Source organism: Phodopus roborovskii, unplaced genomic scaffold, assembly GCF_943737965.1.
Source record: "Phodopus roborovskii unplaced genomic scaffold, PHOROB, whole genome shotgun sequence".
Taxonomy (NCBI): Eukaryota; Metazoa; Chordata; class Mammalia; order Rodentia; family Cricetidae; genus Phodopus; species Phodopus roborovskii.
In genome coordinates this window covers 194398-214759 of record NW_026126483.1, presented here as the reverse complement: position 1 = coordinate 214759, position 20362 = coordinate 194398, and the positions used below count along the sequence as shown (strand labels likewise).

Below are 20362 nucleotides of genomic sequence, written 5' to 3'. Positions count from 1 at the left end.
GATAGACAAATAAAAAAAGCAGATGCCATTGTTATATTCTGGCTCTAGTTCCTAACAGTTTATGCCTACAAAACTACAGCCTTTGACAGATTTTGAAGCATCAGTGTACGCTCATCAGATGTGAGTGAGGAGATAAGATGCATCCCCACGGGCAGCCCAGAAAAACAATGCAAAGAAATAAGCATTCACAGGTTCCATCTGCCAGGTTTTCTGTTTATTCATCTTTTTATTAACTTGCTTAAAGTTAAAGTTATTTTTAAAACAAGACAAAATGTCTTGGTATGGTGACTCATACATTCCCAGAACTTGGGAAGTAGAAGCAGGAGGCAGTTCAAGGTCAGCCTTGACTAGAAGATAATTTGATATCAACCCTTAGGCCTATCCCAACAAAACAAATAAACAACAAATGAAACAAAATCATTAGAATGAGACAGTCATGTATCTTAATTCAAACAGTAAACACCTCTGGGGTGCTTACTAAATACCAGGTAGGATTAATACATGCTGAGGATTAAGAGGTGAGTGATCTGTTCTTCTGCCCCTCCTCACAAAGCAATGAATAAGAAAGACAACTGGGAGCCATGCCAAATACTGGAAATGTTAAAAAGTGCCCTTTGAACACAGGGACAAAGTAATTCCACCTGGAGCAGATGGGTTCAGGTTCACAGGGCTCCAAAGACGAGAAGGGGACAACTAGGCAGGAAGAGAAGAACAGAATACTTTAAATAATTAGGGACAGATGTGTGCAGGCATGGGTGACTGACTATGCCCAATAATTCAATCCATTCATATATTCAGTAAGTGCCAGCCACCATGCATGAATCACAGGGTCTAATGTAACAATGAACATAGCACCCAGTCCCTGCCCTGTAACAGTGACAGCCTGGTACAGCCTAGCAGGCAACCAGTGAGAAGAAAGCACCTATAATGAAGGAAAGAAGCTATGTGGAGCAAGGGGGAATGTGACAAGCACCCTGAGTTCAATCCCCAGCAGCCACATAAAAGCCAGGCAAGGTTACACATGTCTGGAACCCCAGTGCTGGAAATGTGGAGATAAACAGTTTCCAAGTACTACTGTCCAGTTAGTTCTGTCAAAACAACAAATTTCAGGCTCACTGAGACAAACCCTGTCTCAAAAAATACGGCGAAGCAATTGAGGATAACATCCAGACATCCACCACTGATCTGTACGCATGTCCACATGCATCCCACACCACACCCACACAGCCACATACCCCCAATACACACAGGCCATCACTGATCTGCCCACATGTCCATATGCATCCCATACCAAACCCACATACCTCCCAACACATACAGACTACCACTGGTCCATCCACGTGTCCGCATACAAACGACACCACACCCACATACACTCATACACATAGATGCAAACACCCCAATTTTAAAACTGGGCATAAGATCTAAACACACATTTCGCCAAAGTTTATATATTTGCATATATCAAAGAAGTACATAAGAAAGTTCAAAAGACCAGCCGTTAGAGGATTGCAATTCAAAGCCAAAATCAAATACCCTATCCCCACAAGTGTGTACTGGATGGCAAACCTTCAGACAACACCCAGACAGCACCAAATGTGGACTAAAACACAGAACAACTAGATCTGTCAAATGCAACCCATGAAAAGACAGATGGCATACTCGGTGCAGAAGACAGATTGACTCTGCCTTGAGTTTGTTAGCCTTGTGTCACGTGACCCATTGATCTTACTCCTGGGTATTTACCCAACAGAAGTAAAATTTTACATTCGCACAAAAACTTAAATGGTCTTTTTCCTCGACGCTGTATTTATAATCACCCAAAGTAGAAAAACCACAGGTGTCCTTCAGCGATGGGGCTTACACTGAAGGCTAGGTTAGAAGAGATTATGTTCAGTGTGTACCTGGTTCTGGCTCTTCCAAGTTCACCCATGGAGCTCAGGTCCTTTACAAGGAAGCCAGGATCACAGGGAAGGGCCACATCTAGGTCTGGAAGCAACCAGCTGGCTGACACCCACCACCAGAAGAGTGGATGAAAAAGACATCGCTGAGTTATAGGTGTATTGCTATGGGCCATTAAGTTTAGAGGTTTACCACATAGCAACACATAACCACAACACTTGCTATCAAGAAATAAGGTTTGACAGCTGCATAAAGAAACCTGACTGGAGGAAAAGCAAGCACGAACTGCTTTTCAGTAAAGAGATTTTTCAAAAAGCTAGTATCTGCAAGGCTGGAAGGATGCACCCAAGGAAGATACGGGGTGGCGGGAGAGACAGGGGTTATGTGCATACAAGAAAGAATAGTCAAAAGGCTGGGAGAATCCTCAGGTGCAACATGTTCTGAGGCTAGAACAAGAAGCAAGAGAAAATAGAGAATTCTTATCAAGCTGATTTACAGAATTACTTCAGTCAAATTGTGCATATGTAGTGGCTAATCTTGTTTGTCAGCTTAACACACCTGGGAAGAAGGGACCTAATTGAAGAATTGCCTCCCTCAGATTGGCCTATGGCTATGTTTGGAGGTAATTTTCTTGGTTAGTAATTGATGTAGTAGTAGTACCTAGTTAACTGTAGGTAATTCCAGCCCTAGGCAGGTGGCTCTGGGCTACATAAGAAAGGTAGGTGAACATGAGCCAGGAAGCCAGCCAGTAGTAAGCAGTGTTCCTTCATGGTTTCTGCCTTGAATTCCCATTTTGGTCCTAAGTTACTCTTGGTCCTAATATTTGATCACAGTAACAGAAAACCAAACTACAACAGCTTATTTCTATCTTAAAAACCAAAGAAGGATTGGGAAAATTCTTACAGTTGGATAAAGTAGGGGGAAGAAGGAGCCATGACCAGGAATTGATACATTCAAGCCCAGAGAGAGGCAGGAGCCTCTTTCTTTATCTAAGTAGTAGACATAATGGCTGAATTTACAATTATTTGCATCCTGGCACACATCTGCCCATTTTTCTCTAAGGGAAAAAATACAAGAATGGCCTTAACAGCATTGTTCATTAACAGACAATAAGCTAATTAGACTGCCTGGTCAACAGCAGAATAGACTGTGCAATGTTCCACATTAGAATGCAAAGCTGAAACAAAAGTGAATGGACCATCACTGCTCATGCTAGCCCAGGAAGCCCCCACATCTTCCATATTTAACAATTTCCCACCTGGCTGGAACATGCAGAGAATGGGGAGCCTCAAATATGAGGAGATGGATGCCCACAGAGTACCTCAGGAAACTCCTGTGTCAAAATTAAGGTATGAACTGGATCATCTAAGTCTCAAGTCTTAAGGGAAAAAAATGAGAGCAAAAATGGGAGACTTACCTGCATTCAACATACAGCATCATGGAGTCAACAAGGAGAAAATAGTGGGAATTCCCATTTAAACATAAAATGTGCAAGGCAGCGCATGGCTGTCTTCACTTCCTAGAGCTCTCTCTTCTCTCTCCCTTCTCTCTCTCACTCTTTCTATCACACACACACACACACACACACACACACACACACAGCACAAACCCTTTGGTATATGAAAATTAATAGGTAAAACAGAATTTCAGTGTGGTTATAATTTGCATTTCCCTGATGATGGATCTCTTTTTTGTAAATATATTAGGCTATTTGTGTTTCCTTTGAGAAATGAGAATGAAAGTTCCTTTCATTCACTAATTTATTGACTGGCTATTGGGTGGTTTGTTGTGCAGTTCTTTACATACTCTGAGTAACACACACACACACACACACACACACACACACACACACACACACACACACACACCCTGAACTTAGTTCCTTTCTGGTCATATAGAAGCATCTCCTTTGTTGATTCTTGAGATATTTCCTGTGTCATTAGAGCCCTGTTCAGAAAACATTTTGCATGAACTTATAACTTGAAAAGTAATGAAATTTATTTTCTTTTTTCAGAAGTCTTGTATAGTCCAGATGCTCTAAAGCTACAGTGATCCTACATGCTGGGATCATAGGTGTGTGCCGCCATGCCTGGCTATACAACATTTCTATGTATAAAGTGCATAGACAGATGAAGGTTCCCAAGACATGGGGAACAGAGTTGGTCTATGCATTCATACCAAGTCCAGACAGTTAGCTTTCAATCCTAGATGGTGTGACTCAAAAGCCCACTTAATGACTGTCTTCAATCCTCCAGCAATTAATCTGCTTCCTATACTTTCAACCTTCAGTCTCCTCCATAAAGAATTCAAGGCATCATGTCTGCATACTTTCTAATCAAAGAAACTAAACCCCTTTCCACACATTTAACCAATCATTTGTTTTCTCATTTTCCAGTCAACACCAAGATGTATTATAGTTTGTATTTTTGAGGTAAGATCTTGTATAACCCAAGTTGGCCTCAAACTAACCATGAAGCTATGAATGGCCTAATTTCTAGTCCCCCTCTACCTAGCTGGAACTATTTGCCCAGTTTTACGTAGTGCTGGGAATTGAACCCTGGGCTTTGAGCATACGAACTGAACTACATCTTCAGCCCACTACAATGTATTCTGAAGTGATTACTCAACTAATGAAAATTTACTTTTGTTACTTTGAGTAATAAAGTAAAATGTGAAGTATAAGGGTAACCTGCTCAATAGCTGAGGCAGGAGAATTGCTTAAACATAGGAGTTTGACAGCATTCCTGACATCAGAGTGCCACTATTGTCTTCTTGAAGTTTTCTTGTTGTTGTTTTAAACTTATAAGTAAACTGCTTGCCTGACACGATGGTACACAGATGGAAGGCCAGTGTTCATGAGGTAGAGACGGGAGAATCACAATTTTGGGTTAACCTGTGTTACACCACAAGAAGTTGTCTCAACAAAACTGAATTATGATACTAATATATTTGGGCAATGCCTAAAAAGTTGAATATGAAGATAAAGTTGGCGAGAGGGTTCGAATCCAGCTCTTTTATAAAGATCTTTCTTGCCCTATGTTCTAGGCAACCTATGAAACATTAGTTCTGAAATCATTCTGAGCTGTGTAACCTCATGGACATTTTTCCTGTTATTATTTTTAAGCCAAATTTTCTTTCAATCTGTTCCCCTGCCTGGCATCTCTTCCTGAAACTTTAAAAACACTGAGACTTTTTAAAGAGATAGTATGAAAGACACCAAGTGTGAAAGATGCCTAGCAAGCTCCAGGATGGGAAGAGCTCAAACACAACACGAACAACGAGCGGCATGTGAATTTTTGGTACATCCACACAAGAGGGAAGTTCTCTTCCTAATAATCCTGACAAGTACACAAAGGCTCAGAAAAGTGACATGTGCAAATACCAAACCCTGCTACTCTTTACATTCTATGTACACAAATAGTGGCCCCACACGGAAGGGCTGTGGGAGACTCTGCTACAATGGCACTGTTTTCCTGGCATTGTGATTGGCTAGCTTTCCTGGGAATGACTTAAACTGTCTCCCTTCATATCTACTTCATGAATGGAACTTGGAGAGCTTTAAAACTTAACAGGATCCTAGGGAAATGGCTAAGTGGTTGAGGTTCTTACGTGCAATAAATAATACCAGAGTTCAGATTCCCAGCACCCACCTAAATACTGGGTAGAAGTGGAGACCCACCTGTAATTTCAGCCTCTTAAGTTGGAGACAGAATTCCCCAGAAGATGGTGGATAGAAAGACTGGTCCTATGGGTGAGCTCCAAGTTTGACTGAGAGACCCTGCCTCAAAGAATAAAGCAAAGAATGATTGAGGAAGATGCCCAAATCAATTCTGGGCCTCCACAGACACATGCATATGCATGCACATGTGTACACACATGTGGAAATAAGAAAAAGTTTAAAAATAGTTATGGCTGTAGCTAAGTTGTCAGAGTACTTGCCCAGCATGCAGGAAGTTCTACATTCATGCTCCAGTATCACATAAACTGCATTATGCCTATAACCCAGCACTGGGGAGGTAGGAGCACTATCAAAACTCCAAGGTCATCCTCAGCTACATATCTGAGTTCAAGACTAGCCTGGGGTATGTGAGACTGTCTTGGAGTGGGGGTGGGAGCATTGCAAATGAGTGATGCCTTCCTGACTTCCTAGTTTACAGAGGTATATCCTGTACACTCTCAGCTTACTAACTGGACATCATCTCACAGAAACAGTCCTCAGATATCCTCCGGGTATCAGAGCAGTCTTTAAAAAAGTCTTCTGCCAGTTGGGCAGTGTGGCACATGCCTTTAATCCCAGCACTCAGGAAGCAGAGGCAAGCAGATCTCTGTAAATTCAAGGCCAGCCTGATCTACAGAGAAGGTTCTGAAACAGTCAGGACTACACACAGAAACCCTGTCTAAAAAACTCCACCCCCCCCCCAATTTCTGATATTCTGATATTGGGTCAGAAAATAGCTCAGCAGATAAAGGTGCTTGCCATGAAAGCATCACAACTTGAATCAAATTCCCGAAACCCCTGTGAAAATGGAAGCAAAGATCAGACTTCACAAAATTATCCTTGGGATTCCATGTATAAGCACTGACATGCCCACACCACATATGGTATATGTGTATACACAAACACTTCCAAATAATAAACTTAAAAGATATTTGATCTTTTGATTAATCGTTTTTAACAACAAAGGATTATAATTGGACCCTGTGTGGGTGTATTTATAATCACCTACATGTGCTATAGTACTAAAATACTAACTTCAGAATAAAACACTGTCCCCATGACCTCAGGACCACCTTGACATACAGAAATAAGCTCTAGAACTCATTCCTACTAGTTCTCTGCCCAAGAATGTCACCTTCATGACCAAGAAATATGACAACACAAGAGCATGAATCATCTAAAAGGGCTCTCTTGGGCCAAGTTTAAACTCAATGGTGTGTGTCCAACCAGTCCTCAGAGGACTAATGAGATGAGCGCCTCTTAAAAGTCTTCTGGGAAGCAGAAGAGTCAATGTGTCCAAAGCTATATATTCTCCTCTTCCTTGGCAGCACTGCCCCTGCCCTCATCATTCCCTGCCATGTCAAATTACAGTATAATTACACTTTTAACACGCCGGCTCGAAACCCTTCCAGACACCCCATGAGGGATGTGTAAGAAGGCTTTCTTCAGTCTGTGCCTCTTCTTGGCACAGCATTAACTAAGACAGGACAAACTGTAAGAGCATACTAAGCAACCTAAATACGCTACAATAAAATGTTGGAACCTAAAACTAATAACCAAGCAGGCATTTTTCCCAGCAGTTCCTAATTACTAACCCTCTTCGGGGACTAACAGGAGGAGTCCAGAAGGACCACTCTGAAGTCGGCAAGGACTGCAGGAAGCCAGGTCTTGAATACAAGTGCCACAGGCAAGAAAAGGAAAAAGGGGCTGGTGAGGAGGGGGAGTGCAGCAAGAGGGGGAAACAGAAACTGTGAATGAATACGAACATGAATGGGAGAGAATGAATTACACCGCATAACCCTGGCCCAGAAAAAGCTCAAAGATGACAATTTGCAGAATGGTTTCTATGGAGTGAGTATTGCTTTCACATCCTTTTGTAGTGATGAGATCCTTCAGTAAAACCATCCCAGTCAGCCTGCTGTGACTGCAGCAGCAACTGTCTGGCTCTCAGAGTCTAAGTAGTTATTACCCAGCATGGGTGAGATGGTCCATAATGAAAGAAGACCTTTTATTTTATCTCATTTCTTTGACAAAGGGACGTACTATATAGCCTTGGCTGGTCCTAGAACTCTATGTAGACCAGGCTGACCTTGAACTCACAGAGATCTGCCTTCCAAATTTTGCAATTAAAAGTGTGTTCCGTGACATGTGGCCAAAACAGTCCTTTTAATTCTTTAACTGAGCAAAAAAGAGTAGGGGTTCTTCATCTACCCCATTAACTCAGTGCTTACAAACAAACTGAAAATTCTCCACCCTGAAATGGGTAAATCCATCATCTGCAGGGAAAGTCCTGTGGTCCTAACAACAGTTCTTGGTATCATCTACTTTGTTATATTTTGTGGGCATCTGTATCACATGGCTCCCTTAGCTTCCTTTTGAGGACTAGTGGAGCAACTAATTCAGTGGATGAGCAGCAAAGCTTAGCACTAAGCTGCATAACATACCGTGATCATTAAAGATGCAACACAGAAATGAAATGCAGAAACACCTCGCGTCATGCATTGAAGTGCCCTATAGTATCTCCACTTCTGCAGGCCATATACTTTTTAATTTTGGCCCATTCATTCCTGGAGTCCTGGAGACTGACTTGTCTATTCACAGGTTCAAACAATTTCATAATAATGCTAAAAACAACTTCTTTCTTCCATGTTTGCCATTTGCACATGTGTTGCAAAAGCAACAGCTGAAAAGGCAAAGCAGGACCCTGCCATTCTCTGCAGACACTCATGCCCCGCTGTCACACTCACCACCAGGCTCTGCAGACACTAACCACCATTGTCACACTGACTGATTGGTCTTAAATGTCAGTTTTGTTTGGGTATGCTCTTGATGAAGAAATAGAAGCTGCTCTTAGGATAGCTAGTCACCTGCATAAATCCCTTTCAAGATTCAGTGTTATGAATAGGGAAGTATATACAAAATTCCTCTCCAGCATTCTAAAGAGATGATTACCTTAGTACGAAGTATGAGTTAATGGAAGCTGTCAGCAAAATGTTCATTGAACATTTAAAAAAAAAAAAAAAAGGCCATTGTTGCTCAGATTGGGGAGGAACTGAACTGATAATTTCTAAATTTAATAGATGACAGTCACTTCACAGCACTCACATGCCACATCTTAATGTGTGTGGTGGTCAGAGGACAATCTCTGGTGTTGGCTCTTGACTATCCCTTGGTTAAGCCAGGGCTTTAATTGCCAACTTGTCCCAATTTACACCCACCCTGGAAGAGAACCTCTCTGAGGAATACCTAGATCAGGATGGCCTATGGGTGTGCCTACGAGGGATTTTCTTAATTCAGTTAACTGAGCCATGAGGACCCACTCTGATCGAAGGTGGCACCAAATCATGTTTTTAGCCCTAGCCCGTGGTGCAGCAGACAAAGCTTGCTGAGTATGAAACATGGATGGTTCATTTCATTCTGCTTATCTGTGGCTGTGACGAGACTACGTGTTTTAAGTTCCTGCTGAAGATGGACTGAAACCTGGAATTGTGACCTAACACAATCCCTGTCTTCCCTAGACTACTTTTTTGGTCTGGATATTTTCTCACAGCAACAGGTATTTAAAAAAAGGGGGGGGTCTTCTGTTCACCACTGAGTGTACTGGGCTAGCTGGCCCCAAACAGCAAGGACTCTCTTATCTCTGCCTTTCTCCCATCTCACATTAGGATCACTACATCATCTGGCTTTTTACGTGGGTTCTGGTATTTGAACTCAGGTCTTGGTGCTTGCATTTCCAGCACTCTATCCACTCTGCTATCTCCCTACAAAGATATCTTTCCCATTCAGATCAGGGGTGAAAAACTGTGGGAAAAGCCTTTCAAATTACTTACAACATGCTTTTATCATCAATATTGCCAGGCAGATATTGACAAACTGGTTTTCACCAGAATGTGCGTACATATAAAGGAATAAATCCCCGGTTATAAAGAAGTTGTAACAAAAAGTCATTTATTAGACATGAAGTATAAATTTCACCACAGAAATACTATTATAAAGTAGTGACTTGGCACAAAATATTGTATTTTACATAGAGTTGGTCCACAGACTTTTAAGATTTATTTTTAATTATGTGCACGTGTATGCGTGTTTATGCAGGCCAGAGGCATCAGATCCTACTGGAGCTGGAGATACAGGCAGCTATGAGCTGCTCAAAATGGCTACTGGGTCCTTTCCAGGAGTCCCATGTACTCTAACTGCTGCCCCATCTCTCCAGCTCCCCCGACCCCCAAATAGGCTTTTGTAAGCAACATCCACAGTACATTTCAGGGCATTTTCCAAACACAGACTTTAGTCTTGGGTACACAGAACACCTCCACAGACCATCTGCAGTGATGAACAAGGCTTCTTACCCTTTGCTCCATCCCTGTATAAAAGGGTTCTCTGAAGGTTACCTTTGTCCCTGAGTGACAACAAAGAGTGACAGTCTTGAGAACAGGGAAGGGACAAAGGAAAGAGAGAAAGATGAGTCTTACCTGTGCTCAAGATGACTGAAGTCTTGTAAATTCAATTCCCTGGTGTCTTGTGTCAGGTAAATTGTATCCACATCCTGTTTAAAACAAAACTCAGTTAGAAAATCCATGTGCGTAAAGAGAGAAGCCAGACAACCTCAGAGAACTGCATAAGGACAAGGGCAGATTTTTGAGTAATTCGAACAAGAAAGATGATACTTAAAATGAACAAAATAAAACAAGTGGTGGGAGAGAAGGGGGATGGGAAACGATGCTAACGGGCTGTGTGTGGGGTGTGTGTGCATGCAGATAGCCGTACAGGCTCACTTACCCACTGCACTTCTTCCCTGTATGAAAAGCCCAGCCAGTCGCACACACAGGCATACATCTGTGAAAACCCACCTGAAGCATGAAGCAGAAATGTTGATGTTGACAGGTTTGCAGGAAAACAAAACATCACAGTTTACATCTTCTATCTGGCAGCCGTTGGCAATCGGGTTATCTTTCCCATCTAGAGAAGCAGCAAGGATTCTCCCCAGCTCTGTGGTGCATACACAGCAGGCTGCAGCTGGCCTTAAATATAGGACTTCTGTCCGCCAATCTAAAGTCTGTGCATGCTAATTACACCTTGAACTAATTGTACTCTACAGTAGCAGACCAGGAATAGACTCAGCTTCCTGGCAGGGAGACCAGCATCCAACCCCTTATGTTTTAGTTTAAAATGCATGCTCACCACAGGGGCCTGGCTCAGCCAAGGTCTGGCTGTCCCACACAGCCTGGAGACTGGCCAGGCGCTCAGGTGGCTCCATGGAGACTTTCTTCATGATTCTCCTGAAAGGTTAACCCCAACAACACATTTCAAAACTCATAGTTTGGAACAGTATATAGACGTTTATTTTGTACTATGCTTTTTGCTTGTTTGTTTTAAACAAAGATGGGTTTTACTTCAGTTCTGGGCAAAATAATTCCATTAGATAGGCACGAGGGAAATGACAATCTATAGGGACATACTAATACTTTGATTTGCTTCCTCTTACAGGTACAGGCATTAACAATTATTTTCCAACTGTTTTCTAATGGGAAATTTTTGTTACGATACTTAGAAAATAGTGCTCTAAAGGCTAGGGTAATGGGAGTGGCTCAGTTGGCAGAGTGTTTGTCTAGCATGCAAAAAGCTCTGGGTTCTGTAACCAGTGCCACATAAGCCACAAGTAATTGTACACACCTGTAATACCAAACTTGAAAAGTGGAATGAGGAGGACATCAAAGTTATCTGTAGCTACATACTGAATTTGAGGACAGCATGAATCACATTGAGATAGTGTCTCAAAAAATAAGATGTGCTATATTTAATGAATTATTATGTTGTACTTCTATCAAATACATGTGACCAGTTTCTTAGAATTAAAGTACAAATCTCTAAGTCAACCCACAGTGCCCTGCGCAAATATTCATCAATAGATGGGTCATCTGATATTGTAGTATCAGGTCCTTTGGTTCTGTGCTAGGGACTATGGACCATCTGAGGCCATGCCTGGATCCTACTCCTCTCATCCCCCTTTCTCCTCAAAAGCTAATAAAACTCTGCCTATTCACATAGGAGATGAAAATGAATCCCATGGCTGTTGAAATGGCTCAGCAGTTAAGAGTTCAGATTGCTCTTGCAGAGGGCTAGAGTTCCCAGCACCTATGTTGGGCATTTCACAACCACCTATAACTCCAGCCAGAACAGTCACCACTTTCTTCTGGTCTCTGCAGGCACTGCACACACATGCACAGACACACCAACACATAATTAACAAAAACAAAAATGTAGCCTGCCTCCCCAAACTATCATTATTCATGACACAGAAGTGATGAAATATGGAAATTCATATCTCAGGCTTGCTGTGAGAACAGAAATGAACACATTACTTAGAACAACAGGCACACTGTAGAATGTCTAAAATGTTAGCTGATGTTATGAACATGACCACATCATCATTTAGTGAGCAACTATGAATCCATCCAAACAATGGCTAGAGACCTATGTTCTGTTGGGCCAACTTCCAAGGTTATAAACAAAATCCACAGGAAATGTATACATATGTGTGTACATACATACATACATACATACATACACACACACACACACACACACACACACACACACACACACATAACTTGCTCACTGTTGTGTTTCCCTATTATTTTGAGTTTTCCTATGAGGACCCTGACTGTCCTGGAACTTCGGACATTGACCAGACTGGCCTTGGATTTAGAGATCTGCTACCTCTATCCCCTATCTCAGTTAGGATTACTATTGCTGTGATGAAACACCATGACCAAAGCAAGATGGAGAGGAAAGGACATTTTAGTCCATCACTAAAGGAAGTAAGGACAGGAACTCAAACTACCAGGACAGGAAGCTGATGGCAGAAGCCAGTGATTAAGAAAATACCCTAGAGCCTTACCTGTGGCCTGGTTTAAGGGAGGCAGTTTCTCCACTGAGGTTCCCTCCTCTCTGATGACTCTAGCTTCTGTCAAGTTGACTTAAAACTACCCAGCACATGTCCTGAGTACTAGTCTTAAAGAAATATGTGACAATTCCCAGCCACTTGTGATTGAGTAAGACAACCAGTTGTGATTTAAATGAGAAATATCCCCAGGGTTAATCTAATCCATTTAAATACAAAGTTCCCATGGAGCATCACTTTCAGGAAGAAGAACACTCTAGGGGTGGGTAGGCTTAGAGACTATGACTTTGCCTCACTTCCACACTTCCAGTTTTCTCTCTGTGTGTAGTTAGGGATTTGATCTCTCAGCTTCCTATTCCTACTTCTTGTTGCCACCTCTCCCCTGCCATTGGGAACTCTCCCTCTGGGACCACAAGTGAGAATAAACTCTTCCTTCTATAAACTGATTTGGGTCGTGGTATTTTATCACAGCAACAGAAGTTACTCGCAGTTCTCCAAGCTAGAACTCTATCAAGAGGGACAGACAAGGCGGCTCACAGCTGCATCTAGCACTTGGGAAAGAAAGGAGTAGATCTGGGCCAGACAGCAAGTACCAGACCAGGTCAAGCAGTACTACATGGTAACACGGTAAAACACTGTCTCAAAGAGGAGGTGGGCAGGCAATATAGGAAGACACTGACCTTGTAGGGAAATGTTAATGCAAGGCGCTGGGTAAGCAGAGAAGGAGCACTGCATCTCCCCTGCATACCATAGCTGAGAACCATAGCTGAGAAACGGCATTGCATCCCACCTCCAGTGGGAGAGTGCAAACACCTTCCTCAGTGCACACCACAGCTGATAAATGTGTCTGGAATGCTTTGGGCTTCAGCTTTTAGAACATGTCAGGTGTTGAATTTTCCAGTTAGGAATGCTCATCTTGGACATGTTTGCAAAGACTTGAAGGAAGACACAAAGAGAGCTTTGGATGATCACAGAAGCAGTGAGCCTGCAAGGGGGTGGGGCGGGGGGAGTGACTCAGATAAAGGGACTGTGTGCCTGTTACATAAGAAAGCTCAGACCACCAGAGTCTATAGTTCAAACCAGACCAGACTCAGGGGGCTCAGCCCTAACCAGGGCCTAGTCTTCAGGCCCATGAAGAGTGGAAGAGTAAAGCAGCTGGACACATTTTCATAGGAGAGGAGAAAAGATCAGCCTTTCAGGAGGGCATGTCCTCCTGACAGTGGGGACAGCACAAACAAGGCCTTCCTGGAGCGACAGGCACTGTGGACCTAGTGTTAACGTGCAGAGAGAACGAAGGGGAGAGAGTACCTGTGTGAACATGAGGCCATCGAACCCAAGGCCATGAGTAGTGTTATACCCTAATCCCAGCACTTGGGAGGGTAGAGGCAGGAGATCAAGAGTTCAGAGTTATTCTCTGTTACAAAATGAATTCAGGGCCACCTTTAGGTACATGAAGCTTCGTTTCTCCCAGAGACAGAGACATGAAAACAGGCAAAGTAAAGAAAAAGTCCAAACCCAAGTACTCCCAAGGAAGAAAAAATAAAAGGATCAAAAGTATGTCATCAGTGGGCGATGACTAAGCGACCCATCCACCATGAGAACAGATAGTCCAGGTGTAGGGCAGCAGCACAGAGTCAGGAATATAAAGAGGTGCACAGTTGGAAGGGGTATCATCTGTAAAACAGGGTGCTATTGGTGACCGGAAGCTTTGGAACAACTTGAATGTGTCCTGGTTAAGGGAATACACACATGCAAGGGCCTCATACTGGGATGCTTTGGTCATAAATGTTTCAGAGGCTTTGGAGATAGTGTGTGTGTATAACATGAACTTGAATTCCACAAACACCATGCCCACAGCCTGAATCCTTACAATGGGAACCTACATCCTTATCAGAGGTCAGAGAGATAAGGATATTCAATCTTGACATTTTAGCCTCCAAAAGTATGAGCTAAATAACCTCTTTTCTTTGTAAAGTGCCTGGCCTAAGATGCTTTGTTATAATAACAGAAAACTGATTGCACGATAGCACTCTAAGAATACAGAAGGAAAAAACAAAAAACAAACAAACAAACAAACAAAAAAACATAACAAGCAGATTTGGAAAGCAGAGGCTTCTACTTCAAAAGCAGCACAAAACTCTCATACCCAGGGGGAAGGAGATGAGTAGGAGAGAAGAGGCAGCTGGTACAAAAGTCTCTGTGTGCCGCTCAGCACAAGCATCCATCTGGGCTCTTCCAAGAACTCCACTTTTCAACAGTTCTCACCTTCCTTTTTTGCTGAGATGTCAGGAGGCAAAGGAGCCTTGCAAAAAACATGTGCATGTATTTCCATAGGAGATAAAAAGCCAAGCTCACAGAATGCTGGAAGGGCTGCTTCTGACTAGCCCTGCACACATATGTGTGAGAGGAAAACCCTGTGACATGTTTTCTGCCTTCAGCTAAATGACAGTACAGAGCAGTATTGTGCACCCCAGCTCACACACAAGCAAACTGGAGCCAGACACAGCATTTGCTGTGAGAACAGGTGTGATACACTTGGGCCTTAGACTCCTCACTGGCTCTAGTAATGAACCAATGGTGGTTTGGACATATTTAATTTACATGGCATTCAAAAAGACTGCTGTGTGTGGCAAAAAGACATAAAGAAAACACCTCCAGTGAGCAAACTAGCTCTTCATGCATGTCTCACAGTAAGCTGCTGGCATGCAAATATTTCTAAATTATTTGAATCCATGGAGAATAACTGAGTTAAAAATCCAGCCCAGTGTACATCCAAAGCAGTGACTGTCCTCAACAGTAATCATTAAAGCATCTCTTATAACATTTATTTATTTATTTAGTGTAGAGGTAGTGGTTGTGGTGTGTGTTGTGGAATAATCTTTTTATACACAGTGAAGATATATCGTTGCCAAGGCACCTTCTGATTGGTTTTAATAAAGAGCTAACTGGCAAATAGCAAGGCAGAATGTACAGGCAAGGACTTTCAGGCACAGAGTGGGCTCTGGGAAGAAGAGAAGTAGAGAAGCCAGCTAGACATAGTTGGACATACAGAAAAAGATATAAGTAAAAGCCACATGTAGATTAATAAAAAATATGGGCTAATTAAAGTTATAAGAGCTAATTAGGAACAAGCCTAAGCTATAGGCCAATCTTTCATAATTAATAAGTCTCTGTGTCATTATTTGGGAGTTGGCTGATGGGACATAGAAAGACGTGTGTGTGTGTGTCTGTCTGTCTGTCTGTCTGTCTGTCTATCTGTGTGTATGTGTCTGTCTATCTGACTATGTGTCTGTGTTTCTGAGTGTTGGAGTGCACAGCCCTGTACCACATGAGTATGTGGAGGTCAGGGGTCAATTCATGGGAGTGGGACTGGACATGAAACCCCATCAACATTCTTAGCAAAAAGTGCTTTACCTGCTGAGCTATCTCATCAGCCCCATCCGTGTTTCGATGATGTTACCCTAGTATGACATGCTACCAGTTGCTTTAGAAAGTGAGGGGGAATCCCAGAGCAGTAAAACACTTTCCTTTCCACTGGACCATTTTCCTTCAAAGTATCTATACTTTCCACATTTCCATTAATGCTGTCTCCATAGAGAAATTTACAATATCAGTTTAGTTCATAGTAAAGAACACTGTTGTAATACACCAACCTTAGCCGCCAGTCCTCAAACATACCATACTCATGAAAGGATCACAAAGCTTGTTAAAACCATATTACACAGTCACTACCCTGATATTATTTTGTATTCTAATACAGAGGAACAATATAATTACTATTTATTAATTCAGATAATTCAGATTTGACAACTATAGTTTCATCTGTTATACAGTCAAACAGATATATAAGTGAGCTTTTTGTTTGTTGTTTGTTTTTTGGGACAAGTATTACTGCTGTGTTAGGCTGGCCTTGAATCTTGAAACCCTACCTCAACCTGCAGAGTGTTGTGACTGCCACAAGCTTGATGCCAGCCTGAGCTACAGTGTCTCTGATGGCTGTCACGGGGGAGTGCCTCCTATGTGTCAGGGACCAAGGATTAAAGAAGAGTAAAACACATGTTGACTACCAAAAAGACCGGTGCGGGCAGCAATGGCCTGTAATCTATTTCTCTTGCCTCCTCAGGACATCCCTGTATTTATTACAGCTCTCTCAGGTGATCACACGCTGCAAAAGCACACACCACTTTCTCTTATTGCCCTCACTCACTCATTTCCTCACTGTGATTTAATATCACCCATTCTCAACACTAACAAACATTCTTCAAGAATCCCTAAGAGCCCTCAAGAAACCCTTTACTTAACAGTTCTCCAAAGGAAAACTTCCCTAAGAACTTATCCACAAGCTCACTCCTGAGTCATCTGGACAGTGCAGGGAGCGAGTGTCACAGTCAAACATAACAGAGCTAGTCAGGGAAGGAACCTTCATAAAAAGGATGGAAGCACCAGCATCTGATGCATTCTGAAATAGGCGGATCATGTGGTAGGAAAGCAATTCTCTTCTAGGCCGGGAGATACAATTTCAGTTTTATCAGGGAGCTAGTCATCAGACAGTTCTGCAAAACACAGATACTGCCTGAATTATACAAAGATAACTGCTGCCAGTATGGAGAGCTGGTTGCACAGAAAAGCAGAGGTCAAGGGAATAGTTACAGAGATGCTTCAGTAGAGAAAGAGACACAGTCTGAACTGAGTAAAGCAAGGGAAACAAAAAGAAAAACAAAGGGCCCAGCCAAGACTCACTGAGATGGCACCAAGAACCTGACAACTAACTCATGGCTTCCTTCTTATGAGACCATGAACAACAAAGCCAATCCTTGGGCAATTAGGGTGGCTTTTATAGAGTAAGATAAACAGTTCTTCTGGGACAGATGGAGTATATGCTTGAGGACAGCCCTCTGGAGATGCTCACCAGACACACTAAAGGAGAGACTGCAGGGCACAAATAAGGGAATGCCAATGTTTTATCAAAGCTACCTAGCTACAAATGGGCATTACACAAAGTTACACTGAAAACATTATTCTGTACTAAGTGTTCTCTGGAAGATAGATAAATAAATAAATAAATAAATAAATAAATAAATATCCAAATCCAAAATTAAATTGGTAATATCTCTGATAGTATAATAAGAGGTGATGGCCACAAGTTATCCTCTGATCTCTATACACATGCTGTGGCACACACATGATTACAAACAAATAAGTAAATGAGCTGCGCAGTGGTGGTACACACATTTGATCCCAGCACTCAGGAGGAAGAGGCATGTGGATCTCTGTGAGTTCTGAGGCCAGCCTGCTCTACAGAGGGAGTTCCAGGATAGAAGCCAAAGCTACACAGAGAAACCCTGTCTCAGAAAACAAAAACAAAAAAAAAAAAAAAAAAAAAAAAAAAAAAAAAAAAAAAAGAAAGAAAGAAAGAAAAAGAAAAAGAAAAAAAGAAAAAAAAAAGGTAAATAAATAGATATTGAAATTTTAAATCAGGCTGGTAGGTAGACTAGTAGGCAGCAAGCAGAGCGGTTGGCTAACACCTCCAGGCCTGAGTTCAAATCCTAGCACCACTACTGAAACACATTGTTTTAGTTTTAAATGACTTTTGATAAACCTCCGTTCCTTTCTGAGAGGCTCACACCCACACTCTGGAGTGGATATACATTTGGTCTTAGATGGGGGCAAGGGTGGGTTTTCTCTGTGTTTGGAGACTGCCTGGAACATTTGGTCTTTTTAAAATGACCTTTCAATTTTTACTAAAAGCCCAACTTTGATTCAGACTAGTCCTGAAATTCTTTTCTGTATCAAAGGGCCCAATCCTGAGCTTGCCTGAGTTAAGGACTCTAAAAGGTGAAGAGGACTCCTGGCTGCTGAGGGTGACAGGGTAGAACTGTCCCTCTGTCCCTTCGGGAACTCATGTTTCCCCTACATGGTCAACCCTCTGATGTTGATGGGGTAGCAGGGGTCCCCATTGTTTCTTAAGTGGCAGCCTTCAGGAAGAGCAGAGACCTCAGCAACAAATCCCAGGCACCAACAGAGCTGGGAATTGGCTGGATTTGACAGCCTGCAACACTGGTGATAGGACAGTCCCAGTGATGGTCTATTGGAGCCAAGCATGGCAGAAGGACACCACTGGGTAGAGATCATGGCAGCAGCCCCTTGTACAATTATGCAGCAACAAAGCCATAGCCACTAGACACTATTTCAGACTTCTGAGACACGGCAGACACGTGACACTCTTTGTACTTACTATCTCACCCCTTCTGTGGAAGAATGGAGCCACACCTTCTGACAGGGTTAGGTCTCCCTCTTTCCTTTAGGATTGAGAGCTCTTCCCTAATTGGTCCCATTCTATGTCTAATTTGCACACACACACACACACACACACACACACACACACACACACACACTCAAGCTCACTTGGGGTGGGGGCGCAGAAATATATGCACACAGCTGGGTTTAAGTAACAGAGTTAAACTTTACATAGGTCAGTGGTTCTCAACCATCCTAATGCTGTGACCCTTTAGTACAGTTTCTCATGTTGTGGTAGCCCCCGACCATAAAAATTATTTCCTTGCTACTTGGTAATAGTAATGTTGCTACTGTTATGAATCATAAATATCTGATATGAAGGACATCTGCTACGTCCCACAGGTTCAGAACCACTGACTCAGCACCCTGGAGGAGAGGAAGAATGTTCCTGCCTTCAAGACCTACTGCAGGCAGGGTGGCTGGTTCCTGCCTCAACCTCTATCTTGGCTAGAAGCAGTGACTGATTCCTGCCTCAGCCTCTAAGATTCAGCTTGTGGCTGCAGGCAGGAATGTGTTTCTCCGGCGTACCTACTGTTTCAGGCCCTCTGAGACCTGCTGCTGCAGCCCCACTCCATCCACCACCAGCCTATGGGAGCTCTAACACTTTCCGCAAGTCCTGGGCTTGCATCCTATAGCAAAGCAAGAATTCCAGTCTCCCACTGTTGCATGGAGGTGGCATTCTTGCATGGTGACTGGTTTTCCTGTTCCATTCAACTGTTAATCTTTTGTTAATGAAGGCCTGCTTTGGTCACCCTTCACTGCCTGCTCACTTTGTCCTTGGACAGGGCAAGGCAAGAACCTGGGTGGAAGATAAGAGAACCAACTGTCTTTAAGGAAACTGGAAATCACTCTAGGGGAAATTTCCCTTCTGAGTGCCGCCCCCCCCCCCACTGCTGTGACTCACCCCTCACCTCCCAGCCTACCTAGTGGGTGTGTGCCCCTTGGAGCATCAGCAAGTGCTTTCCTTAAACACCCTCAAGACTTCACATGCTATAGGCAGGGGGCAGGCAACAACCCTAGCTTCCCTTCCCCTATTCCAGCATGAGGCCAGGCACACCCTGTTAGCTCAGCCATCAGCTATCCTGAGTGTGCTCACTTAGCGTGTCTGTGATGGGAACGAAAGAGAACCTAGCAAAGACAAGCAGGCCTGCTCAGAATAAAGCAAAAGAAATAGTCCCTAACCCCCATGCCCTCTTTAGCCCTTTGCTGTGAACATAAAAAGATTTGTTTTCCTAAGGCAGGCCTGCCTTCCTTCATGTTCCAAAATGGGCAAGAGTTGTCAGAATCCCCCTTACCACAGGGAGAGACCCACCACAAATCACCATACATATGCTTGAGGCTTTAGCCTCTCCAGCACCCCTCAAGCTTGTTCAGTGGGGAATGGGAAGGAATTTCTCACAATAGATGGAACACATGCTCCTGTGTTAGAATGAAACTCTTTGAGTTTCCTGGCAGAAGCTTTTGTCTGCATTACAAACCTCAGTCTATCTACCCCTCATTCCAATACCCCACCCCCAATGTAGACTGTTAGCTAAACCACT

At 42.9% G+C, this 20362-nt stretch overlaps 1 protein-coding gene across 1 annotated transcript in view; it reads right to left on the bottom strand.

Moving 5' to 3' along the window:
* Nucleotides 1-20362, bottom strand: part of Carmil1 (capping protein regulator and myosin 1 linker 1) — a 274465-nt gene that overhangs the window by 131390 nt on the left and 122713 nt on the right. The window contains 3 exon segments of the mRNA XM_051194557.1: nucleotides 10093-10166; nucleotides 10400-10470; nucleotides 10802-10899. Of these exon segments, the coding sequence (XP_051050514.1) occupies nucleotides 10093-10166; nucleotides 10400-10470; nucleotides 10802-10899 (243 nt within the window).